We start from the raw sequence: 27,307 nt of genomic DNA, 5'->3' as shown, positions 1-27,307 counted from the left end.
CTGCCTCGTACTTCCACTTTTTGAAAACAGACAAACAAGAAACACAGATAAAACCATTCCTGCACTTCCAGGGAAGTTTTCACTATCAAGTCAAAAAAATGAATTGATCCTTTACCAGCTTCTGTTACTAACGTAAAAATGAAGGAAAAAAATTAAATAAATACATTAATCCTTGAATAAATAAATTTATTGTAGTTAAGTAAACAAATTCCTGTAGCAACAAATGCCAACTTAAATTTTCATAATGTGAAGGCAATTTGTTATACTTCATCTCTACTACATCATAGTAAAAAACCCCCAATTATTGCTTATTCTTGTCCTAAAAATACAAGAGGCACATTGTCAAGGGTAGCAGATAAAATTTTCAGCACTTTTTCCATTTCGTCCTCTCTATCTGCATGGGAACTTCAAAACAACAATCCAAATGTGGATCACAGCATTAGTAAAAAATCAAAACATCAAACCAGCAAAACTCCACACCTGATCTAAAGGATTTATCAAAAATATTTGGTTTTCATTTTTATTTTAAATATCAGCACAACCCAAACCTTCATAAATGTTTTTAAAGTTTCATGTGATGAGATTATTTCACGTATTTTGACTTTCAAATAATTTTACATCATTTATCTAAAAACATTTCAAAATGTAGTTAATCTACAAATGCTTCTGTTTCTAACCATTATATCTGATAATTTATGACAGCCTATCAAAAATAAATACAAAACTATGCAGAATATATTTTACACTATTCAGGCACATAAAAATAAGTTTTTGGCAAAATATTAAAAGCCTGTACACAGGATAAGCTATTGAAAACTAACAGCACGTGGAGTTTGCAGATTTTATTTGGAGTCCTCACTTTGTGCATCACCTTCTCCAACCATCTTGGTTCTACCCGACTCCCTGTATGTGCCCAACGTTACTCGCTCTCTAGGTGGTCCCAGATCTTCCAGCTGTTTTCTCTGCGTGTTTTCTAGTTCTTCCAACCGCTTGCGAAGCAGGGAGAGCTCTCTTTGATGCTGTTCCTCCTTGAAATTTAAAAAAAAAGTGGCTCTGTTACATTTTGCACACCTACAAGGGACCAAAATGAGCAATAATTTCACTTTCTTTACTGATTTTAAAAATAAAAATTGTGAAGTCCCAAATATCTTTATTAATTAAATTTTACTCCTCAGTGTTTTGTGGGTATCGTTCTGACATTCATGATGAACAGTATCAGCAAGACAGATGTGTGCAGATGTTCCTCCTCTCAGGTGAAGAGGCACATGGACCTCAGGTCTCAGTTACCAAGAATCTGCACAGTCATCCTGGGCAACCTCAGCCTGAGAGATTTTCACCCTCAGAAGCTCACCAGAGCAAGTAAAACTTAACCACACACGAAATCAAGAGCAGCAATACTACTTTTTAATAATAAAACCATGATGTGCAACCAACAGTATGGTAGTTCTTGACAAGAAGATGCCATTTAAAGCCTTTCAGGAGGAGGAAAAAGTATGGAGAACTGGGTTAAAACTGCCTGTTCATTATATTTTATAATGTTCCATTTGTCTTTCAAGAACTCCCTCCTATTGTGAAGAACGGAATATCACTAGAAACACTCCTCAAAGTTTCCTTTCTCTGTTCAAAGATTAAATACTCCTGCCTTAAGACTAAAGTCTGTGTTCCAGTACTGTCTTTTGTTGTATTATTTTCCCAATTTGTAATACATCACCACCTGGAGAAGGGCGAAGGACATTTCAGGCCCGGGAGGCAAGGCAGACGATGACATTATACTGACTGGATTGAGCGACGGCATGTTAGGATTCAGAATTAAACTCCGGAATTCATTGTGCCTGCGCTGCAAGTCCTTTAGTCTCTTCTGGAGGCGTGTGTGTTCTTCATAGGAAACATTCTGCCTAGAAAAAATAAGAGATTTCTTCATAGGAAAAATTCTGCCTAGAGAAAAATAAGAGATTTCTTATTGCTAAAAACCTTTGTTATCCCAACGCAGCAGCGGACCTCTCCTGGAGTACTGTGCTGCTTACTGTGCCTATGAAGGAATGCTACATACCAGAAGAACTGGAAGGTGGAAGATCTGTGAATATTCTTCTGCCTACATGTCTGTCGAAAAGTCCCTCTACACATTAAGCTATTGGCTGTATTACAGATAAGAGTTTACACAGAATAAATTAAGCTTTCAATAGCATTCACAGTAGTGAGCCACATTAAATGATTTGAATCAAGCCATCCAGAGGTGCTCAATGAAGAGGAAAAAAACTAAGAGCATGTCTTTCAACAAGGATAATAAATCTGTTTCTCCCGCAGTTTTAAAGTCTTTTTCTTTCCTGTCTTCTATTTAGTTTTACATACTGTACTTCCAACTCCAACCCTGCTTCCCTGCCACCCCTCCTTTTGTACACACTTCCTTCTTTTGAAGGGATTCCTGCAACTGCATTTATCAGATCTTTTTTCCTCATTTCTCCCCAAAGAGAAAGACCTACAGTTGTCTTATAAGCTCTCAGCTGCCCCTTCACAGAATTCTTAGTGCTGAAAATGCCATTAGATTAAACCAAGTGTCAGGTATCTTCAAAACCACTTCATATTTGTAAGTCAGATCTTGGGCATATGTCATTTTTCAAGCTAAGAAAAAGCAAAGTTTATTACCTATTTAGCACCTGATTTTCTTTTTCCAGCTCTTCTAGCTTGGCTTCCAAAAGTTGTAGTTTCTCTTGCATCCTCCTGTGTTTATTATCATTGAGAGTCTTTCTCTGTCAAAGAGACATTTCAAACAGAGCTAAGTAATGGCTTCATAGATTAGGTCCTGTAAAAATTTAATCTCCACTGCATATGGTTTCAAAGCCATGACAGTTTTTAGGATTCTCCTTCCTTAAGAAGTGCTGTGCTGTTTGAAGGTTCTGAATCCCCAGGACAGGAAACAAAACAGATGGAAAATGACCCAGAGCTGTGACTGAAAGATGAACAGCTGTCAGTCATTTGTTGGTCAGTGACTTACTGTACCAACAAATACTAACTGTATTTAAGAATTACAAAATTCATTTGTTAAACAACCACTTAAAAATAAGTATAAACATGACCAAATAAAAAGCATGCCTTTTTTTGGCTCATTTTGACCTCATTTTTTAACAACCTTAAAAGCCAGCAGTAGGTTTCATAACCTATATATGTCCAAGGTATAAAATCCCCAATTTATCTTGAGCTTTCATAAACAATTAATCAGCTTTTCCTTTCAAGTTATTTCATAAAAAGCAAGCTTAGGAGAAGACAGAAAATTCTAATATTCCATGAAGGAAAAGCAGGACATCATTTGTCTGGTATCCGAAACATCATCCTTACTAATCAAGGAGTCCACCTCTTAAATAACCATATAAGCACACATACAGAGCCTCATAAAAATCTTTGATGGTGATATAACAAAGTTGTTGGCTGTAATATTCTTTTGCATATCACTAATCTTGAAGAACCTGATATAATTTGTTGTTATGTACAGTAGACTGGAAATAAACCCTTAATATTAAAACAATTCTGGCTAGCCAAAGCAAAGCTGAACTTTTAATAAGCTGGACCATTCATAAAGGAAGAGTCAACATGCCTTTTTTTGAGCAACAGCGGCTCGACATAGCTTGTTCCTCAGCTGGTTGTATTTCTCTTCTTTCTCTGTGATGCACTGAGTAAGCACGTGCTTCTCCTCCAGCCATTCTGTACGTTTGTATTCTAAAGTCCTTTGAAAAAATCAGGTGAGAAGATTAAGAGGTTATGCAGACAAAGCAGTATGTTGGATAAATACCTTAAGGCTATTAATACAGATGCATCTTTTCACAACTCCTACCTTTATACACTTGAAGGATCTGATTTAAACTTGATTGTGACCAAGATTCACCAAAATTGAGCCTGTGCATTAATACCATCCTAGGTTGTGTTCAACTCTGAGGCAAAGTTTCAAAACTGATTCCAATAAGCTAGTTCATTGTAGGCTGCTTGTTGGTTTGGCGTGTTGCCAAACTGTCCACTGAAAAGTTCTCACTTCAGATCAGATAATCACATTGGAACACAACCGTAGACACCCGTGCTGAATGACAGTTGTCAGAAGAACTGACAACTACCTGCTCTGTTTGGAAGATGTAAGAGAAGAGGTTGCTGCCCTGTGCAGTCTACTACACCTTTGTAACAGAGACGTACAGGCTTGACTTGTGTGTGCTCCTGACCAGAACAAATGCCAACACTACAGGAAGCTTCATCAATATGCTTCCTAGACAACACCCCAGCTGAACACACACCACCACCACCAGATGTTACCAGTTTAGGCCCTTGCATGGTTAAAACGTACTAAAATAAGGCTGTGCTCTCTAGCAGTGGATAGGAAAGGAGCTGGTTTCTCTCTGCTGCCTTTGCTGTTTAGGCTACCTGCATTGTGGGTCAAAGGAGACAAGAACTAAGTGCATATTTAACTCCTATTAAAAAAAAAATCAAATTGAGAGATTCTTATTTAAAAAAAAGAAAATATCAAAGGGTGAGAATCTATGCAACAATTTTTAAGAAATGCAATCCAAGGCTTGGTGTTGGTGCATCCATACTATTCCAGTCCTGGGCTGATGCAGTTTCCCCATGGGGACTCTGAATGAGCCTCCACAAATTTCTCACCAAAAACCCTCTCCCTTCCCCACAGTGCAAGCATGAGGAGTCATCCTCTCTCGTATCAGAATCCGGATCCTGGCCCACTTGGTACCCATCCCACTTCTTTTAGTAGACCCAGTGGGGTTTGTACCTTGCTGTTGACTGTAAATAATTACTACTACCCAGGAACCAGAGCTTTCTCAAAAAGCACTACTTAACAGTAAAAAAAATTTCAACTGAGACAGTGGTTAAAAATGCCACGAGATTTTTTTTTTTTTAAATGCCACTATTGGTGTTCCTGAAACGCTTAACAAGAGCCTGTTTGAGCTGATCTCTGACCTGTATCAGTCTCACAGTTTGCCTTCAGCCCTTTTTCTCATTTCACATTTTCATTTCCAAACCTAAGACTGACACAGCCAGGCAGGCAGCTGCTTGGCCTACTTGCGGTTCAACTAGCATTATTTTACTTATCTGAAACTTTTTATCTTTGACCTTCTTATCTTTTGGTCCTTATTTCACTTCCTCTTTAAGCCAAGCTGCTCTGGTACAACTTAACTCTTGGGAGTTCAAGCTCGTAAGAATTACTGAACTGCGGAAGGAGTCTCATCACCCTCAGAGTCAGAAAAAGAATGGAAACATGTCCCAAGGCGACAAGTAGGACACACCTGGAAGACTTACATGTGGGCTGCAAAGCTGCTTAATTTCTGCAGGGTTGGCCTTGGTGCATCTCCCGTTACTACACACTTACACGGCACTCCCTGAGGGCTGCCAAGCTCCTTCCACTGCCTGCCCAGGAAAACCTGCTCCTGACTGGTCTACAGCCCATAAATATGTAACTGACATCTTTAACTCACACAAAACACTGACAATCTCACTCAAAATACCTTCCTAAAGTAAACATCCAAAGTATTTAACATGCTACTGGCAACTGAACATACTCTGCGGTCCTAATGCAATAATTTCTTCAAATGTTAAACTGAAAAACAATACTTAAACTAATGACAAAACAGCAATTGCAGTATCGATTTGTAGCAAAGGAGAAAATAAAAAAAATGCTACATGCTCTTGGAAGTTTTCTATTTAATCTGTAATGCTGACTTTTTAAAAAATGCACCACACAATGATCCAGTGCAAGTTAGACATATATTTGGTTATTAGACTAGGAAATACTAAATAGCCATCTCAGACTGACAAATTAATCTTTACATTTCAGGAAAGCGTCCATTACTGTATGGGCTCTGAACAAGATCTGGTTGCCTTCAGCATTTTTTAGCATATTTTGATTGTATGTGGTCAAGGTCATGCAAAAAAGGAAAGTGGGGTTTTTTTGTGGTGTTTTGGTTGGTTGGTTTTATTTATTTTTAGGAGAGCAACTAGAAGATATCCAAGCAGTTTTTATTTGCCTCATATCAGCTAAAAGGATCTAGTGGGGGAGAGGAAAAACAAACAAAAAAAAGCCATACACAAACTAGGTCCCTGAAACCTTATCAAAGCCTAACACAATGCTTAAGCACTTCTTTCACCCTTAATGCTTAAGCACTCTTAAAAGAAACCCTAGATCCACTTAAACTAGTACAAGTTTGACATTTACTTCAGTACAAATAGGATTATATAAATATATATATTTATATAAACATAAAAATATTTTTAAAATATATATTATAAACAGGATTTCATTTTATACTACTAGTGTATTTGACTAATCAAGAATTAATTGTAACAGACATTTTAAAATATATACACACTGCATAATAGGAGGTATAGCCATATTTTACAATTGCCCAATATTTCTCATTAATTTTTAATTTCTGACTTTAGTGAGAATCTGCAATCCACACTACATAATCCATATGAGAGGAACACAAGCAATATGAAAAGGAAAAGTAAAGCCAAAAGGAAGAAAAAAAATTACTTCTCTGTTTCCAGCTGAGCTTTTTCTGCTTGAGTCCTTGCATGTTGACATTCTTGTTTCAATCTCTCTATTGTTTCCTTCAGCTTGTGATTAGACTCCAGCAAATCATTTTCTGATTGAGAAATTGAGGCAAGCTGGAGTTGCATGTCGTGAATTTGCTAAAAAGAAATCAAATTTTTCCATTTGAGAGGGTATACAAATAACAAAGTTAATCTGGAGACAGGTGAGATAGAGCAAAATACAGACACCAACTGGCTGCATTAGCTTTTCATAGACCTTGCTTATTTGTTCCTTTTCTCCTTACTCAACAGCTCCTCCAGAAGCTTTATAGTAAATCACTACTAGACAAAGAAGGTTTTCACTATAGATTTGTCATATGCAGGGACAGGAGTTGAACTCGATGATCCTTGTGGGTCCCTTCCAACTCAGGACATTTTATGATTCTTTGATTCTAGCGTAGTTAAATGAAAAAGAAAGGGAGGCAGGAGTCTTCAGTCATTGATGTTAAGAAGTTAAGAAATCCAACATGAAGTCCCCGGCCTGAACCCAACTAGAGCACCACAGGTTTGGTAGCTGAGCTGTGGCGCTACCTGGACTCTTCTCTGCCACAATGCACAACCTGTTACAGCCGCAGTTGCTGCACCAACCAGTTCATAAAAACAAGTATAGAGTCTGCAAAGCCCAACCATTGCAGGCAGCACATGGAAAAGATTATTTCCCTTTTCCTCTCCCCACATGCACATACAGATACCCTAACTTTTGATTTCTGGAGGAAAAAAGAAATATTGCCTTGAACTTCAAGTGTTCACAGCCACAGGCTCCTTTGATGCACAGCTATGTTCTTACTTACTAAATAACATCATGGGTGAAGAGGAGTTAAAGAATTAGGTTTTATTTTCAACGCTGCCATCAATTCTCTCTGCAATAGAAGTATACCTCTTTACACTAGTTTATTCATTTATGAAACATCTGTTAAGCACTTGAAGAACGTCAGACGAGAGATGCAGTGCAAATGCAAGGCAGTACCTAGAAACAATTTATAAGTCTCCATGGAAACTGAATCTCCAGTCAAATAGTGCATAACTGTATTCAATATACCAGTCTATAAACATTCAGCTTTGAAATCCTTGGTACCCACAAAACACACGACGCAAAAAGCTGTAATCCATTTATAAAGGTCCAGGAAAGCATGACTGATTTCTAAACACTTTTGCTTTTAAGTATCTGTTGTATGCATTTTGTCCCTCAGGAAATAAAAGCCTTAAAAATTCAATCTCATATTCAAACAGTGGACATGATAACTGCAGGAAAGATTGTATTTCTCTATAAAACATTACAGTGCAATACGGCCTCACCTGTTTCAGATCAGCACTTTCACGTTTCTTTTCTTCCAACTCCTCTGTCTGAGTAGTTTGCTGTTGAATTTTTAATCTAAAATTGTATAAGACACACTTATTTTTATCTAATTAAAATATGTATGTTAGAAATTAAGACAAATCAGCCTGACAGCAGAATATATTGCATAATTTGAAAGGCTGATAAATATTTAACTAAACAATGGTTAAAAAAATTTTTAATTGATTATAAAAATTCATACAGGAGTAAGAAATACACTGATTTGTTTGCTTTTGGAATATGACTTTTGTTCATTTTATCATACTGACGTTTATACAAATACTATAGTAAAACAACTTCACTGGGAAGTATAATAGCCAACTCAAAGAGAAATCATATTAGGGTTGTGGTTGGCCAGTTGCTGATATGGTGCCATTCTGGGAAGAGAACTGGTTCACTTCAATGCCGGGGCTATGCCAACAGCCAGCATGGACACGATTTTAACATGCATGCGTACTGAAAAATTATGTCTTTAAAATGTTCATTAAATTTTTTAAAGGTTGGGATGAATTTTTTTTTTTTTTTTTACACAACAGGACATTTTTAATTCTGCCCTCTTTTTACATAATGCAAAAGATAATTTTGTTTAATTTACCATATGAACATTTCTCTATCCATGAATAGTAAACTTTTATAGTGACTACTGTAAAGAAATTAGGAGGGAAAAATGAGAAATTTTTGTTAAGGTCAGAAAAGCCACACTACCGCAAACGCTGAAGTTCCTTTTTGCTAGATTCTTCCGCCATCTGTACAATACGCAGTTTCTCTTCATACTGATCCTTTTCAGATTGTCTCCCAGTATCTTGTTCCTGTTTCATCTTCTCTAGATCAGCTAATCTGTTCTCGAGTTCTAACCTGAGACATTATTCAACATGTACACAAGAATCATGACAAAATTCCAGAAGCGTTTAGTTGCTAAGAATGATATTTTTTAAAGTTACTCAAAACACTCTTCTAAAAGAAGTTGAGCAGTAAACCAAACAACATACTTTTCATTCTGTAAGGCTGCAATTTTTTCAAGAACTTCCTCTTTGGTAGCTTGCACTTTACGAATTAGTTCCCGATCCTTTTCTGCTAAAAGCATCTTGTGACGTTCAACAGCTGCCTTAAGAACTTCCTTGTCTGATAGCAATCCTGCATTATACATTTTAAAAAAAGTCATTATTAATATCAACGTGATGAAATCCAGTATTAGAGTAACTTTATAAACTTTATAAATGAGAGCTAAAAATCACAATTCACATGATAAAGTGAATGAATGAATGGAAAACAAACAAACAAGAAAAACGAAAGAGACGTGGCCTTTCTTATAATAACAGCAACATTTCAAAAACTTTTGAAGAGTAACCATTACACTGGAATCTCTGTCTATGAGGGTTTATTATTATATTTTAACATACAAAAGTAATTAAACAGTTGATATTATTTTAAATTTTGACTGTAAAGCAATTTCTGCTAAGCAGTTGTGTCTGGATTAATTAAAAAAGAAGTGTTGCACAACAGCTACGAAAAAAAAATAAGACATTTTCTTGCTTGACCTTTTTATGGAAAAGTTGATGGTAAACAGTGACTGGTTACTAGTGAAGCCATAGTAACCTGGCTACAACAATTCTGCCATTTTGATCCACTCATATTACCAACTGAGGCAATTCTAAAATGAGGACTCTATATGCAGGAACAGAAGATGCAAATTCAAAACTTTTGACCAAGACACCTACGTTCACCAGCAAATAAGCCGACACGCTATAGCAATGACTCCCGGTTATTTAGCTCATTCAGTGATTAAGCTGGATTCCACAGTAAATTCAGGTTAGCTTAAATCTTGTCTGTATTAACTTCATATTTTATAAGGTCCAACATTGTTGGCCTTTTCTCTCAAGAAGCCTATTTCAGGTTGCCTCCAGGCTCAGCTGTATTAGGTAGCTTAGACCATCACCTATTTTCTTCAAAGAACAAGCTAGAGATTGTATTTTGTTTCACAAGGCAGCCTTACCCAACTGTTAATAATTCAACAAACACAGAATCAGAAAATAAAACCACCACTGAAGCTCTATGGTATGTTGAAGCTTCAAGCAGAGTGTGAAAGACTCTAGAATTTGGAAATAACAGGAAAAAAAATAACCCTAATCGGAGGTACAAGATTTAAAACAGATTGTGCTCAAATTGTGCCACAAATTCACTAATTTACACAAATACAAGATTGTGCTGTAGTTGTTCTTCTTGACCAAAGGAAGCAAAACAGTTATTTCGGATACAAAAATAAATTTTCAGATCTATGACCTAGACTGGAAGTGGAAGGTGAAGGCTGCTGGGGAATTTTGGGAGGAAAAATAATTTTAATATTCTAACTAGAAGTCACAAAATAAGTCATTAGAAATTAATTGCACATTTTACCATCCATTTCACTTTGAATCTTGTTTCTCTCTCTTTCTGCCTCACTCTTTGTTTTTGCTGCCTCCAGTTTGACATTTGTTACTTCCAATTTATGTGAATGTTTAACTTCTTCTACCTTTGAAACAGAAAAAAACCAAAACCAAACCCAACCAGTTAACTAAAATAAATATATACACATTTTCACAGCTTTACTGTAAGTTTTTCACGTGATACTTTGCTAACAAGAAAATCTGCCAAATAATTGTGGACCATGCTTATTTTAAACATACCTTAATTTTTTTTTTTTTTTTTTTGCACTGCTTTCCTGAAAGTCAATCCAGAATATTCAGTCTTTTTAATGGTTATTTTAGAGATACTGTAACACTAAAGCTACTGACATGATCTGATTCCTCAAATCATAATCAGTGCTATTGCAGGATTTTATTAATTGCTCAAGTCACACACTGAAGATTATTGAATGAGTTGTCAGTCATCTTGAAATGCAAGTTTTATATATTCCTTGACTAAAAAAAAAAAAAAAAAAAGATGCTCAAATACAACTTACATTCCAGGAACTCGGCTGTCTGCCTATTGCTATGTGTTTCATCTTTAACCAGCCAGTTATTACAAGTTACACTGTAGAAAAGACATTACTCTTTTAAGAAGCCTTGGTGATAAACACACAGAAGTGCAGGATTGCCTGTGAAAACTTGGTTTCTGAGTAAATACTACACATTTTACAAGGTAATCTCTGAATATTCAAGTATTTCTGAAGAGACTACTCATTGGAAATGTCTTGCTATGATGCTGGTCCAATATTGCACAAGACCCTGATGCCTCGCTAACTCACACATTAGTATGTCAGTTTACACACACTTCACTTCTGACTAAAGATTCCCCCAGAGTCAAGCTAAAATAAAGTAAAACAAAACAGTGATATGCAAAACCAGATTATCAATTGCTCCCTTGAGTAATTTCAGTTTGGTAACTACTTACAGTCCCCCTGAACTCCTGGAATGCTCTACTACTTCCTCAAAAATCCAGGTCTTCATAGTTTTAAAGTGCATTTTAAATCAAATACCTCTCTGCAACTGTGACATACACATCAAATGGCCACATAAAAGCAGGAACTTTAAGAACATCAAATCAAAGCCAATTACTGCTTACATGGAAAATTTCTATAGTTTAGGCATTTGTACGCAGTAATTACACGGTCAATGAGAATTAAATATCTAGAGGAAAGCTCTTATAATGAAAATCCAGTCACAATGACAAATGTAATTACAACCTGCTAGCATACACAAGTGGCAAAAGGTTAAGAATGACATAGTAGCTTATTAAGTAACTACACGGTGGATTTGCTTGCTTAAATACTACGTTGAGAACATTTCAGGGCAATTTGCAAAGATTTAAGGTGGCTTTTTTAAGGCACAAAATCTTGAAGGCAAGTGCATGCACCTGTGTACAGGAATAAGTTTGAGTGGGGGCAGGAGGGGGCGGAGGTTCTTATAGAAATGAGTTTCTACTTCCTCCCTTCAAGAAACACCAATTAAGATTTTAATTTTCTGCTTCAGGAGGTGAGCAGAGAATACCAGCTCATAAAAAAGTAAAGACTGTAACAATTTCTATATATTCTGATAGACAATTGCTTAAAAATGTTTAACAGAAGCTTTCCCCTCCTATTTATTATTCATGTGAGACAAGTATGACACATTGTATAAAGAGGTTTTAAATACTGGTATAGGTATATCCTATTCTTACAGTAAGTTAGAACTTTTTTGGACTAAGGACCAAATAAAATATTTTACACTCATAAATGTGCACTGTAAAGCCTGTTTTGAATGAAATCTGAGATTGTTAAAGAGCAACTATGGTAGAAGTTGCAAGTTTCTTCTTCTATCTTTCTTGAGGCATATCACGACAATATTAACTGCTATACTCACACAAAGCGCATGTTAGTGTTATTTTGGAAAGTATATTCAGAACTGCAGGATAGCTTTAAGTCAGAGAGCTTAAAATAATTCTGCATTCAACTAGGTATAAAAGACCAAAGTTACTGGTTTCACAGTTAGTTCAGAACTAACTAAAGCCTCTCCAGAAAGGTGAGAAAACACAGGGGATTAAATTTGCTACCAGGAACTGACAGGTGTGATAAAAATTTATTACCCAGTGTTCTCTCCACAAAGAAGGAAATAAGAAGCAGCAGAAAGCTAATATTTACCCAAGTAACTGTTTCATTAGGAGGAGTATCCTGACTCAAACTTGCATGTAACAATGTAAGTCATGGGTGTCAAACTCATTTTCACCGGGGGCCACATCAGCCATTGCCTTCAAAGGGCCAAAAGTAATTTTAGGACTGTATAAATTTAACTACTCCTACATTTATACAGTCCTAAAATTACATTCGGTCCTTTGAAGGCAACAGCAAGGCTGATGTGGCCCCCAGTGAAAATGAGTTTGACACCCCTGATGTAAGTATTCTCAACACTTGATGGTAAACCAGTTTACTAGTGTTTTGTTTTTTCTTGTTTATTCAGATAAATACATATGAAATTGCTTAAAGTATCTTTTTTTGACGAGTCACTGCAACCAGATAAAACTCTGAGTCTGGCATCATAGTCATCTAATTATGCTGAAAAACTAAACGTTGGTGTCAATTTTCTTAAGCACTTTTAAGTTTTCCCTAAATTAGAAGCTGCCTGATCGTTTTTTTCTTAACTATTTTTCTATAAATTTCTCTATGATCTCAAAAAAAAAAAAAGCGTATGAACATAGAACAAAACCTCTAAGACCTGGTGCCAACCCAACACCTAAGATACTCAAACATGTTGCAAGACAATGATCTATGTAAAATGATACGATGCGGTGCTGTACAGAAATGTTTCTGTACAAGCCATGCTGGCATCATCCCAAGAAGAACGTTATGCTAAGGCAACTATCCTGATCCTAATATAACCTAAATCTCCCCAGGTGATTCCAATGCAACTTGCTTCCTGTAGATAATGCAGCCCATTCAGAGGATACTTTCCAACATCTCCATCTCCCATCTATGAAAAAGTAATGCTGGTTTCCACCCAATAAGGCTGGCTATTTTCATGAGTACTAAAAACACGAACATAAAGACACCTTGTTCTGTTTAGAATAAAAAGACCTAGAAAATGAAATAAAAAGAGCATAACCTCAATCTTTATAAGTATACTTTTAGGGATGACATTTTTCCTGTAAATTCTCTTATTCTGTATCTTCAAACTGAAACTGGGAAAAAAATCCAAGCCTATTTTAAGTCCCAGCAGAAGACATTGCTGCTTTATTCTTTATGTAAAATATACACAGAAAAACTTAAAGCTAACAGAACATTAAAAATGTATTTCAAATACCATAAAAGCACTTACTTTAGCAGCTAAGGAACTGACTTCTCGTTCATATTTGTGAAGTTTACTAGTTAAGAGAGCGTTTTGCTCATGAGCCATCCGTAGTTCTTTCTCAAGTCGATCAATCTGTAGGTCAGCAGACTTCTTTTCTGCCTTGAACAAAGGAAGGATTTGTAAGAATTTTGGAGCAGGACTGTCTCTTGCTATTCACTTGAAAGGTTCAATTGATCTGGGCTTTCAAATATTACTGACCCTTTATATTGCATAATAATATAATATAGAAATATTTATCTTTGTTTGACAGTATGTTGCAATACAACAAGGGTCTTGAATTTTATTCGAAAGTCACAACTTTTTACTAACACTGCGTGCACAGAATCACACACATTTTCAATCCTATTTCATGAGAGGCAGAGGTAATCTGACTTAGGAGACAGCAGGTATTCCTACCAGTAAATTACTGGGCTGTAAATACAAGTATGACTGTAAGTGGTGCTCAAAAAGATGTCATATGTCGGCCTATGCAGTTATACTAACTGAAGAATTAACATCATGGTGAGGAAATTAAATGCAATTACTGTGAGTATTATAGACTCAAGACCCTGAATTTATATTAAGTATCAATAAGGTAATCTAACCTATGATTTCACCTTCCTTTTTCTGAACTGACCTATTACCAGCAGGACTTTTAAAAAGTTTTCTAAATTAAGAATATTACATCACTTTTCTTGTGATTAGAGCATTTTGTAACAAAGGTATATAGCACTGATAACAGCAAAAAGGAAAATGAACCATTTGTACGCTAGAAGTCTGTGAGATAGGTGCATGAAAAGAACTGACAGGAGGACTGAAGACCACAAATGAGGAATACACTGGAAACCTGGGAAACATAAAACAGGCCAGAAATATCAAAGGTTCTTTAAGGGAGAGCAACAGCCAAGAACTACACAATTGCAGTAATGTGTTGGAGAAAGGAGAGACACAGGTTGGCAAGAAAGAAGACAACACACGAGGAAAGGATTAAAGAATAGGGGAGCATCATATAACATTTTTTAAAAGAAAAAAAAATACTGTAGCAGATTATTAACACTGTCATCAGTTTCTAACTCCACCCAAGTGACAAGTGCTGATATGACCACCTTACTGACTGTGACTGCAAACATCGATTGCACTTGTGTGTTTAGAAAGGAGATCATCTAACAGAATCTCTCAGTTGAGCTTTCTACCTTTCCAAAGTTGAATTGGCAGTACATGACTCCCAATTGTACTTACAATTCATTTTTAAATATGAAATGTACAAATTCAAATTGTGGAGTCATCGGCAAGATTATCAGTAACTTCAGTGACAGTTCTATCAGGCCAAGCGTTATTCTTGCTACACTCTATAAGGAGGCAAAATTAATTTAAAAAAAACCCAACAAAACAACCTTACCTCTAGAGACCTTATCATAGCCTGCATCTCAGCTATCTGTCGTACTTGTACTCTTTGAACATTTTCTGCTTGCACAACACAATTGTCTCTTTCTGCTCTTAGTTCTGCTACTTCTGCTTCTAAGCCTTTTAATTTCTGAAACAGTTGTGCCTTTTCTCTAGAGAGTGCCTCCACGCGTTTACTGTCCCTCGTGGGATCAACACTAAGCAGTTGATTATGGAGTTCTTCTTTATCTTTATCCAGTCTTGCAATCTGATAGTTGTTAATCAGAAAAAAAAAAAGCTTTTACTTTGGTTAGGAATCAGGCAGCAACAAATACAGTAATTGACAACTCAGAAGAGCAGCAGTGCGCATTAAAAATATTAAGAATTTACATTCAGGTTTATTTTCTTTCTTGGAGTAGGAAAATCAAATTCATTCCTCAATGTCTTTTTTTGCTTTGTTTTCACTGATAAGGCTTGTTCTCAGGGCTCAGATGTTCCTGAGCCCCCTAACAGTCTGTGGGAGTAAAGCACCACCCAGAGTAGAGGAAGAAAATGTTAGAGTTCATTTAATCCACTGGACACACACAAGTCCTTGGAATGGATCCCAGCATTTTGAAGGAGCTCACTGGTACCATCATAAGGCTATTCTCCATCATCTGTGAAAAGTCACTGCAATCAGAGAAGGTCCCTGATGACTGGAAAGAGGCAGACAGCACACCCAGAGCAAAAAGGTCAAGAAGAATCCAGATAACTACAGGACAGTCAGCTTCACATCAGTGAAGGTTATGTAGCAAATCCTCTTAAAAGCCATTTCTAAACACATGAAAGATGAGGTGATGGGAAGCAGGGTTTAACAAGGGCAAATCATGCCTGACCTACTTCTCTGCTTTCTAGAAAGAGGTGGCTGGCACTGCAGACAAGGAGACGGCAGTGGATCTTGTATAGCTTGATTTTAACAAGGCCTTTGATACAGTCCCCAATAATCTTCTGTCTCACTAAATTGGTGAGATATGGGCTGGAAAAGTAGATGATGAAGTCGGTGGAAAACTGGCTGGACTGTCAGGCTCAAAGAGTGATGATCAGAGTGCAAAGCCCAGCTGACTGCCTGTAAGTACTGGGGTCTTTCTGAGATCAGTACAGGGTCCAATACTGATGATGTCCTCATTAGTCACCTGGATGATGGCACAGAGTACACTTTCAGCAAGCTTGTGGGTGACAGCAAAGAGAGGGAAAATGGTCAATGAGCTGGAAAGCAGAACTGATATTCAGAGGGATCTGGACAGGCTGAAGGAATGGGCTGGTGGGAACACCTTCAGCAAGAGCAAGTCCAAAGTCACGCATCTGAGATGGAGTAACCGGTGCAACAATACAGGCTAGGGGCAACAGCCTAGAAAGCAGCTCCATGGAAAAGGATCTGGGGATCCTAGTGGACAACAAGTTGAACATCAGTCAGCAGAGTACCCTTGCAGCAAAGATCACCACCTGCATCCTGGCAGGATAGCTAGCAGATCCAGTGAAGTGATCCTTTGTCGCCTACTGTGCCTGTAAAACTGCATCTGGAGTCTGTCTGGTACACAAAGAATCAACTGGATTGAGTCCAGTGGATGGCCATCAAGATGGTCAGGGGGGTGGAGAACATGACACAGAAGGACAGTCTGAGAAAACTACGCCTCTTCAGCTTGGAGAAGAGAAGACGCAGGCGAGACTTTACTCCTCTGTATACATAACAAAAGGATACAGAGAAGATGGATCTCTTCTTGGAGATGCATGATGATGGGAAGAGAGACAACGGACAAGCTGGAACATGTGAAATTTCAGTTAGATATTAGGAAAAAAGGTTTACCATTAAGATGGTTAAATACTGGAATAGTTTGCCCAAAAAGGTTGTGGAATCCCCACCCTTGCATACGTTCAGGACTTGACTGTACATGGCCCTGACCAATCTGATCTCATTACATTTCAATATTTTAAGCAGGATGTTAGACAAGAAGGAGGTTTCTTCCAAGTTATATTATGACTCCACAATTCTATAACCACAACAGAACTCAAATCTGCTAGTAACTCAGGACAGCCAACATGACTGGGCCCTCTCAGAGAGAACATAAAGCAAAAAAACATTAAAAAATCTTTCTGTTACAAGGTAGTATGATAGGTCGAAACTAATCTCAAGACTGTAACTAACAAACATACTATAAATATATAGATTCTAGTGTTTCAAAATGAGTTACACAGACCGAATGTAATATTGAGGGCAAAAGAGTAAGAAAGTAAGGTATGTAAGAATTCTCTTGATATTCGGAGACCAGTCCAAACTCTGATCTACAGCAGTGCTTTTGGAAGTTGCATCAGTGATCTCTATGGAGCAAAGCAAATTTCTGCAGCAAAAGCCCTCCAAATCCCTTTTATGAGATTCAACCACCTATTGCATGACATGCCTAAGCCATCATTTAGGAATTAGGATGTTTCCATAGCCTCCTTGTGATAAATGGCATGGAAGGTTAAAAAAAAAAGGCTCCAAGAGAGAGAAACAAGATCACATTGCGCCCTGGGCTCAAGGTAGTTTCATTCTCTGTTAAGTGTGCTAATTAGCTGCAGGACTAGCACAAACCCAGTGAGTCCACAAGAGAGGCAGGCTGTAAAGCAGCATGTGTGTTTAGCTCCGGGAAGGACAACTGTTCTGTTTTTAATGCTTTGCATTTGCAAATGTGGATTGATTTTGAAAGTGATGATTGCTTTGATTTGTGTCTCATGTTTGGACTAATACATTCAAATCTGGCATCTTCAGATATATGCTCCCAGACAAATACCTAAATGAATCTGCAAATGACATATGCAACACTCACTTATACTGCTCCATATATTTAAAACATAAATAAGCTGGCAATCTATTTAGCTACACTTTTGAAAGTCCAATTCTGAAACAGAAAATTCACGAATGGTTTAATCAAGAGTTAATACAACTGAAATAAATTTACCCAAGTTTTCAGTACCCTTTTGACCACCACTGTCATGATCCAACTTAGTTGCAAAATGTACCCATTGGCGGGTATTAACAATATCTTCTGCTGCCTTCTTCTTGTGTTAGCTGCCACATAAGTAATTTAAAATCTAAGCTTAGATCGGTTGCTCAGATAACTTATTAATTTCAGATTAGCGTAACGTTTCAAATTCCAATACAAATGCATTTTAAAAAGCTGTCTGTCATTTATCAGAAGGCAAGTCTCTTCTTACTTATAATAGCACAAATTATATTACGACACATCACTGAACAAACCTACAGAGACAGCTTTAGGCTAAGTCATAAAAGTGTTTTGAGAATTAAGAGAACGGAAACAAACACTACATTATGAAACGGTGTCAAACTGACAACCCATCAATATTTCGCAACATTACCAACATTTTCACGATGTTCAAGCAGCTTTGTTATCAGATACATTTTAAGTTACTGTAACATTCTACATACCTCAGCCTCATATTTTATTTTCTTCTCTTCTAAAATACATGCATGTTCTTCCTTTTGATGTTCAAATTCTGATTTCAAAAAAGTATGTTCATAACGAAGTTTGTTATATTCTGTTCTGTATTTTTCCACCTCCTAAGTTAAACAAAATACCCAAAAGCATAAATGAGAGAAGTTTTCAGATTTATTTCCTTCAAATGTCCATGCAATGTCCCTATCATTTCACAAGTTATATTTGATGAACTGAATCCCTCCTCCTTCCTCTACTGCCTGGGGCAACAGTATCAGACAAAGAATGTCACACTTTGCTCCCCTTTCAGTTTTTATTTCCTAAGGTTTTAGGAACAACTATGAAGTCATGATCACTGCTCTAAATGAAACAATTTCAATACTTACTACTTACATTTTCTAGCTTCCGGTAACGTTCTGTCATAGAAGATTCCAATTCCTGCTGCATTTGTGCTTTTAACAGTTCTAATTTTTGAGGACTTATCACCTTAAGACAGAAAAGTATTACAAATAACTAGTCATAATCATTTATTTACCCTGTGATAGGACAAATAGCCACGAACATAGTATTTCAAATATGATCTTAGAAATCCTGCTTCATTTTCTATGTTTTTCTAAAGAATTTTCAATAGTAACGACAGAAAAAAAAAAACCAACATGGTACTAGTAAACTAAAAACATCATGGGAAGATAACAGAAGCACTTAAAATGTCAATATTTACTGGTAGAAGCAACACAAACGACAAGCTGAATTGCCAAGAGATTTATCACCTTCCTGGGGGAGGAGGGAAGGAAAAGTGGCCTCACATAAAAGATAAAGAAATAGCATTTAGAAAAACTTAAAACAGGAAGTGAACCAACACCAAAGAATCAAAATGAGCAATTCCAAACCAGTTATTTGTAAAACACATTAGACACATGTTCTCCAACAGACACATGGGTACTGGTTTGAAATGAAACTAAGACCAGGAAAGATTCGCTGCCTTAAACTCCATGCTGCATGGTATTTTCTTAAGTTTTCTTGGGTATGGTTAATACAGCAAACTATCTACCAAGAAAAAGCGTTAAAAAAAAATTTCTTCCACAGCCTGTGACATATTCTAATTTATTGTACCTTTCTTCCACTTACCTGTACCCTGAAGTCCCTGAAAACTAATTCTAGTTATGATACAGAGGCACATCTCCATTATGCATCTGGAATCTTTTGACAGAAGCTGTGTTTGTTTCCTAAGAACATGTCTCGCATTAGTTTAAGGAAACAAGCAGTTATAGAAAGTGTTATCTGAATTATCCTAAATGTTAGGGGGTTTTTGGTTTATTTTTTAAGATAAAGAAAGCTGTCATCACAGACAGAAACAAATATCTATTTTTGCAGTCACTTATCCTAACAGGTTTAGGCATCTATAATAAGTTATCCTCCAGGAAAGATGATGCTCCCCATAACGGGAGAGCACACACAGAGACTGAAGGTCTTACTATTAACATAGCACATAACAATAGGATTTGGAAGATTCAGGTGAACAAGAAAACAATAATTTCAATCTATAGTCACTCGAGAGAAGAAACATTACTCCTGTTGGGTAAATTTCAAGATATCTGAAATATATCCAAGCTAGGTATACACGTTACATAAACAGAAATACATGCATGGCCCTATTAAGGGATTAAAATTCATATTAAGTCCTGCCAGTAAATTATCTCACCTCCATCTTCAGTTTTTCCAGCTCTTGCATTTTACCCAGCAACTCCTCTCGACATTCAGCAAGAAGATACTGATATCTGTCCTGTAGAGTCTGCTTTTCAACTAACAACCGCTTCAGTTCATCTTGTGATTTTATATAGTCCTCTTGTAACCTGCAAGATAAAATACATATTTAATTTATATTTACCCTCTAAAATTAGATCTTAAAGCTCCAAACACTTAAATGCAGAAGCAAACACACACATACCAAGTTAGAACTAACCTATTAATAACCTCTTCATGTAACACACTGAAAAGTTATCCCATATTTACAAGCATGAAAAGTATTGCAGAAACATAATCTGCAATGTCTTAAGGTATTTTGAATTGTTCATTTTCTAATATGAACAACACTTGAATTTGTCCTTACATATATAGCTAACACCTACACACACAAATCCCTTCCACCGAACATCTAGCTTCACCTTTTAACAGCTCAAATGAAGAAATCTCTTTAAATTAGTGTACCTTAGATTTTCTGCCCTTAAAGTTTGAAAATTTGCTTTGTGGTGTTCAGATTGCATTTTTTCATTAATCAGAAGGTTTTGTAGTTCTTGTGCATTAGCCGTATCACCACTTCCAACCATGGGAGGAAGGACACTGCCCAAAGCATCCATTTAATGACTGTTCACGATGAGTCTGGAGAGAGTAAAAGAAAAATTAACTTATAACTAATCTACAATGCCATCTGTTTTTTCTGCTGACATCCCAGAAGATCAAGTCACCTGAACAAATACAAGGACATGTAATTACCAATCAAGTACATTCACAATTCAAAGATTTCACATGCTGCATTTGCTTTCAGTACAGAAGAATCCTGGCTCAGCTGTATCTCAGGTTAGAAACCTCTACTGAAAGGGCAACTCTTCTCTGCTCATTCTGCCTGCCCTGAAAAGTAATAGGCCTTCCAGGGGCACAGAATAAACTCAAACATGAAGATTATTTGATTTAATAAAAATTAAGCACTAACACTTCTATCTGACAGATTATACGAAATGTTATTTTTACTTATGCTCTGCACTGAGAATCAAACTATGATGCTAGTAATGCCCTAATTATGCTTTTTTAACCAGGGTTCAAGCAGAGGCCACAGACATCGAACACATACAGCTTTTACTACTACTTATCACAGCCACAGTCTGTCACACTATCCCAACAAATTGTAATTCTCAATACGCCATCGTTTCAGCTGGAAGAAGAGCAGATAATTCTTACTGGTGAATTCCTCTCTGAAGAAGAGTTAAGGTTTCATGGACAGTCTGAAAGGCACCTGCCCAAAGTTCAGCCCCAAAATATCGTTGATACATGTCACTTCCTCGTTTTCAAAGTTAATCTGGTGGTTTCTTGTGACCTTTCCGGAAAGAGTTTTGCTAAATGTGACAGTATCAGATTGGTGTGAGAAAGCTGCAAATTGACAGATGCTGAGAAATGAGGAACTATTCTAATATGCCTCATTAGTTCTTTTCGATCTTAGAAGCAGGATGTATTAATCTGACCATTACTGACACTTTTAAGGGATCAGAGGGAGGGAGGACTGCAACTGAATTTTACAAAGCTTTGAAACCAACCACTCTGCCATTGGCATAACTGAACTGATACTCAAGAGCTCCATGTTTGCAGTGTATAAAGTGTAATTCCAAGTTAGGAAGTATAATTTTGCACAAAGTAAAACCCAAACAGAAAAAATGTCAAATCTCCACCACTGGAAATACCTCACCTTCTTTACATGTGAAATTGAATATATAATGTTTTTTACCATTCCATTCTTTAAATCTTCCATGCATCTATCTTACACACTTACCGTTTGATCTTATAAATCCCTGGACTATAAGCAAGCTGAAAATCTATCTTCCATATAGGAAAATAAACATTGCATGTCAATGCCCATTCCACTAAAAGACACAATCACGTCAAGAAAGCCTTACATTTACGTTTTCTTTCCCATTTTTCGTTCCTCCATCATTAAGATGGGAAAAGGTCAGAGGAAAATCTATCAGTTACAACACTAGCAGAGGCAAAGCAACAACGGCAATTGTATATCCTGCTTTACCCAAATTTCCTTAGATGATAGCATTCTCGTCAGTGACTGTCCTATATACACAATTAATTTTGAACATTAGTAGCACAAGTTCTGAAGAATGTTCTAATCAATACGGTACCTATTTTTCATTCCTGAATTTTGTTGGCTGTTGAGAAACAAAGGACAACAGCAATTTCCAAACACAAAATAAAGACATTTTCAGTTCTTAAACCAACAGCTGTATGAGGAGAAATGGTCAGTGATTCTAAGGACAATAAACCATGAGAGAGGACAAAGTTCTGGTACACAGAGAAAACGCAAGGCAGCACGTCCAACACCCCAAAAAAACACCAACCACCAGGAAATAGTACTTTTCTCTGTCTCAGGTTTTGCTTTCATGAACATATAGAAATATTGAATATTATATGAATATTTTAATATTATACGTTCATAGGCATCTATATATATGCATTTCATAAGCATAAGTACATATACCATATAGATAGCAAATATAACTATTGAAGTTCAAGCCAAAACTCAGAATTAAGAGCATGGGATTTAAAGCTGGGTCTGAATCCTGCAGCTTACTTTAGTAAAAAGTACTTCAGAAGTGGCAAAACAGATATAAAGTCAAAGACACCAAAAAACCAGGTGTTTTATGAGCGCATATCAACCAAAAGAAAAAGATAAATGGAAATGTAACCTTTTGTACTCTCAGTTCCAGGATGCTGCAGGTGGGAAGCATATGCTCTCCTCATAGCTTTTGCTACTATCAAAAAGTGCACAAATTATAAAGCACGACCCACACCTGGTCATGTATTCATCTGCATGAAGATTTCATGAAAAAAGAAAAAAAATGAATAACAGAGGGGGAAAAAAAATATGTACCTTACAAACCAATTGTTTCAGACTTCGAAAACCTAAGCAGTACATACTTAAGGAAACAGAACTACTTTGGCTTGCAGGGACCTCTAGTGGCAAGTTTCATGATTTGCACTCCTGGTGACAACTGTGAAACTACAATAACGCGGACATTTCATTACTTCGCGAGAGCTCCTTCCTTGAAATCGCTAATAGCAACTTGTAATACTTAACCTACTCACATTCCTACAAATAAAAAGCCTTTTTCCCCCAAATCATAAAATAATTCCTGGAAGAGAACTGTCAATAGTCAACATCATTTAGGGCTACAAATATTTTGAGTATATTAACAACAAGAATTTATTCTGTGCTAATGGTTTACAGTAATTTCTCATAGCCAATGAACAGACCTTAAATAATCTTAAATAAACCCATAATTTTTGAGAAATACTTTAAAGGAACACTAGCATATCTAAAATTAATTCTCCATCCATATATTTGCCAAATTTTATCATGTTGTAGAACTGCAAAGTTCTACCAGTTGCCCCAAATTCATACTGCAAAATCTTAACATCATTTTGTGCAGGTAAAGGTATTGGTACAGAGTCTTGAAACCTAGAAAATGCATACTCTACCTAAAATAGCATTATTTATTGTAGACTATCTAGCTAAGTGACATGACTTAATTACCTTTCCAAGAATTACCTTTGTTTTGCCTTCATTCTCCAATTGTTTAGTTTCATACATAGAGAAACATTGCTTAAAGACCTACTTCACATCTCTCTCTTTGCATCTACACATCATGAAAGGGCTTTTCTTCTTTTACAAGATTTTCAGTTATATTATTTCAACCTTTTGTTTGCTACAAGTACTTAAAATGGTGAGAATACTTGCATTTAGAGAAAAATATGAAGATATACATATAATTTTATTTATATTACAATTTTTATTTTTATTGTATGTTGTTTATAACAAGAAGGCTTCCTTCTAGCTTACCTGGCACAACCAAGTTACATGATTTCAGCATGTAGTGGTAATTCACCTGAGTGACATATGGAACTCACTCATGGCTCTACTTTCCGTACCACAGTCACACTTAAAACACATAAATTTATCATATTTGCACACTGTTTTAAATAGTTAGATGATACAATGAATGTAATTTTGCAACTACTGATGTCAAAATTAACAGTATTTAGCCTAGTGCCATGTTTTGTTCCAGCTGTAAAATGCTCAGTAAAATCTGTTGAAAGCCAAACAGCTGTTTCACACAATGTATGGTTTAATCCATTTGCCTGCTAGTTCTGTCAGAACTCGACCTCTTTATATGCTCTTTCTTTTCTGTTTGTTGTTTTGGTTTTTTTTTCCTAATTGAGTCAGTCAAGGTCTTGTGAAACAATAAGCTATTTGCCTGAAAGAACAAGTGAGACACTCAAAGGAAGCACAGCCTCATGAAAGTGGCTCTTCAAACACTACCTCATCTCATCCCTGCCTAAGACTCTACAGTAAGACTAGATAATCAACCAATTAAAAAGAGTAATGCAATGTAAGAGCTCACTGTCACCAGGAATGGGAGGTTCCAATCCTCCTTTCTTCATCCCCATTCCTAGATTTGTCATTTGTCAGACACTTCCATTAACTGATTTAACTCAAGAAGTCAACACACTTAAGCAGAAAACAATAGTTTTTCTGTGAGGTCAGTGAGTCACACTAGCTCATGGAAAAACCCAACAAGCTAAATCATCAGTGAAAGCAGGCAGCTGGTACTGGCGAGGAGAATGGAACATAAAGCCAAGTAAACAGGCAGGAGGAGAAGCAAGGCTTTCTCCTTTCAGGAGCAGAGAGCTGTCACATCACGAGCTCAGATGTTCATGAAATCACAGCCTTGGACTAGATAACTTTGATTGTCTAAAAGCTAGGTAAGTGAAACACATCTGACCTTAAATGACTACGCAACACACTCACGAGAGATCAAGCTTCCCATAAAGTGAATAAAAAAAAACCAAAACAAAATTATATATAACCTAAGAAATACGATTGCATACCTCTCATTACTGTAACAGTCTATATTCTACTAATCCACCATCAGCAACTTGCAACAGCAAAGTAATAATGTTAAATATATATAAGAAAAAAAAAAATCAAAGAGAAACATGAAAACCTTTATTATAGGAAGTTCCATAATCTGGATACTGCTTAGATATCACTGTAGAGAATCCAGCAAAAATAAACCTTTGCATGCCTAAGTGTAGAAATTTTGGAGAATATCCGTATGACTTCTACATGATAGAAGACATCAATCTTGTTCAAAATACTATCACTTTCTCCACAACACTGTTCAAAGTACAAATACCAATAACAATTAAGCATCCATTATTTCAGTGTCCATCCTTACACACGGCACACAGTATCACCCTCAATTTCTGTCTTATAGTAGAGATATGGTTGTTAGATAATAGGTTGTATCTTAACTCAGGATTAAATTTTTTGCTTTAGCCACATACACTATTAAGTTAAACTGACAGCAGCTACTGCTCAATTTGATCAGTTGGTAAACCTAGCTCTACTAAAGAACAACTAGTATACAGTTTTCCACTGTTTTTTCATCACAAGGACCTTCAAATACACAAGAAATTTTTGTTCCCTAGAGTCTCATTGAAAATTTTACTTGGGCGTACAGATGGTTGTTTGTCTATAGTCCACAAGCAAAACTCCTCTGAAAAATCACTTTCATATTGACTTAATGATACAGATGTTCAGACAGGGCACAGGTCTCGTGTTAGTATACATATCCTACACCTACATAGGCAGAAATGTGATTATATACACCTTATATGTGGACAAAGAGCATGTGAGAGGCAAAGCGAGCCACATAAGTCACCATGACATTTTGACTGTTAATTTTCCTATTAATTATGGATGCAGGAGCTTCGTCAGAGGAACAACACTAACACGGATGTCACATATCCAGAAGTGCAGAAAAATAACAATTACCCTCAAACTGCCCATGGCTGAAGTTCACTGGTGGAAAAGCAAGCAGGCAAACATAAACATCCGAAAGCCTGGCTGCGAGTGGGCTCTTCGCAGCCCTCAATTACGTCATTCCCAAACCCGCCAGCCCACAACCAGCCAACGGAGGCCGCAGCAGGCTGTTGTCAGCAGACGGGACACGAGACAAAGGCGATCGCACCGCGGGACGGGCTGCCGGCCTCTCCTGCCGGCCTTGCAGCTCACTGCTTGGCAGCTAACGGCCCAGGGGAGGAGCGAGCGGGGCCGGAGCAAAGGCCGAGGGGCCTCCCAGCTCGTACGCCGCGAGGTGAAGCCCCAAGCAGCCCGTCTCCCGGCCTCCCCTCAGCGCTGCCCTGCCCCTCACACTCCGGCCCCCTCAGCCGCGCCGCCAACGGCCGCCACCGGTTCGAGCAATTTAAAAATGGCGCCTCACCTCCCGCCAGTGCCTCCACCCGCCGGGACCCTGCGGGGCGCGGAGCATCCTGGGAGCCGAGGCGGGGGGGGCGGAGCTAGAGGCGGGGCGGTGTTGCCGTGGAAACGGGTTCACGCGACCTCTGAGCCCCGCGTGCGCGTGCGCCAGCCCGCCCCCCCCATCGCCGTGAGCCCCGTGGCACCGCCCTGCCCGCGTGCGCGGGGCGGAGCCTGGCGCCAACGGTCGCTCCGCCCGCTGGGTGAGGCGGGGGAGCCGTCGCAAGGCTGCCGTGTGGGTATAACATCCCTCTGCCTTTTTTTTTTTTTTTTTTTTGGTCATTGTGTAGCAAATTTCAGCTTCTGTAGCAAGTTCGCAAAGCGTGTTGCCAGTCGTTGCAGTTCTGCTTCGTGAGGAGAGAGGAAACCAACGGTCCTCGCAGCGCTGGCGGGATGGAAAGCGCCGTCGTGCAGGCCGCGGTGATTTCTCATAATAGATATCCAAGTATAATGCTTCCTGGCTGAGGAAAAACGTGAGCATTATGTTTTGTATTCAACAGTACCACGTATCGCTTGTCCCGTTGCTAATACCAGGTTGAATGCTCTGGCTTGCGTAGCCATGTGTGAAGTAAAATATATTCCACTCATTCCTGGTAACCACCACTGTTTTCTGACAGAAATTAGCTCGTAAGAGCAGTTGAAAAATGTGAACATGATCTTC

The 27,307-nt window shown here is 37.5% G+C and overlaps 1 protein-coding gene across 2 annotated transcripts; it reads right to left on the bottom strand.

Moving 5' to 3' along the window:
• Positions 1-694: 694 nt before the first annotated feature.
• On the bottom strand, positions 695-26,646 carry CEP83 (centrosomal protein 83). 2 transcript variants are annotated; one of them, XM_065648038.1, is made up of 16 exons: positions 26,612-26,646; positions 20,757-20,927; positions 20,251-20,401; positions 18,942-19,034; positions 18,542-18,673; positions 15,095-15,346; positions 13,684-13,815; positions 10,313-10,427; positions 8,908-9,052; positions 8,624-8,773; positions 7,879-7,954; positions 6,524-6,681; positions 3,590-3,719; positions 2,644-2,747; positions 1,715-1,895; positions 695-1,028 (listed from the first exon to the last, which is right to left on the bottom strand). In XM_065648038.1, the coding sequence occupies exons 2-16, from the start codon at positions 20,903-20,905 to the stop codon at positions 843-845; spliced, it is 2,154 nt and encodes a 717-aa protein (XP_065504110.1). In that variant the 5' UTR covers positions 20,906-20,927; positions 26,612-26,646; the 3' UTR covers positions 695-842. The 2 variants fall into 2 exon arrangements, with proteins under 2 accessions (XP_065504110.1, XP_065504119.1); XM_065648047.1 differs by lacking the exon at positions 15,095-15,346.
• Between the last annotated feature and the right edge of the window lie 661 nt (positions 26,647-27,307).

Source organism: Caloenas nicobarica, chromosome 1 (genome assembly GCF_036013445.1).
Source record: "Caloenas nicobarica isolate bCalNic1 chromosome 1, bCalNic1.hap1, whole genome shotgun sequence".
Taxonomy (NCBI): domain Eukaryota; kingdom Metazoa; phylum Chordata; class Aves; order Columbiformes; family Columbidae; genus Caloenas; species Caloenas nicobarica.
The sequence above is the reverse complement of the archived record's forward strand: the minus strand, read 5'-3'. Positions and strand labels throughout refer to the sequence as shown.

What these genes read in the sequence shown, in the direction of transcription:
- CEP83 (XM_065648038.1), bottom strand. Translation starts at nt 20,905, where the DNA reads ATGGATGCTTTGGGCAGTGTCCTTCCTCCCATGGTTGGAAGTGGTGAT. An exon ending in GTTACCGGAAGCTAGAAAAT is followed by an intron (nt 18,674 to 18,941) that starts GTAAGTAGTAAG and finishes TGTTTAACTTAG; the next exon opens with GAGGTGGAAAAATACAGAAC. An exon ending in AAAGTGCTGATCTGAAACAG is followed by an intron (nt 6,682 to 7,878) that starts GTGAGGCCGTAT and finishes ATTTCTTTTTAG; the next exon opens with CAAATTCACGACATGCAACT.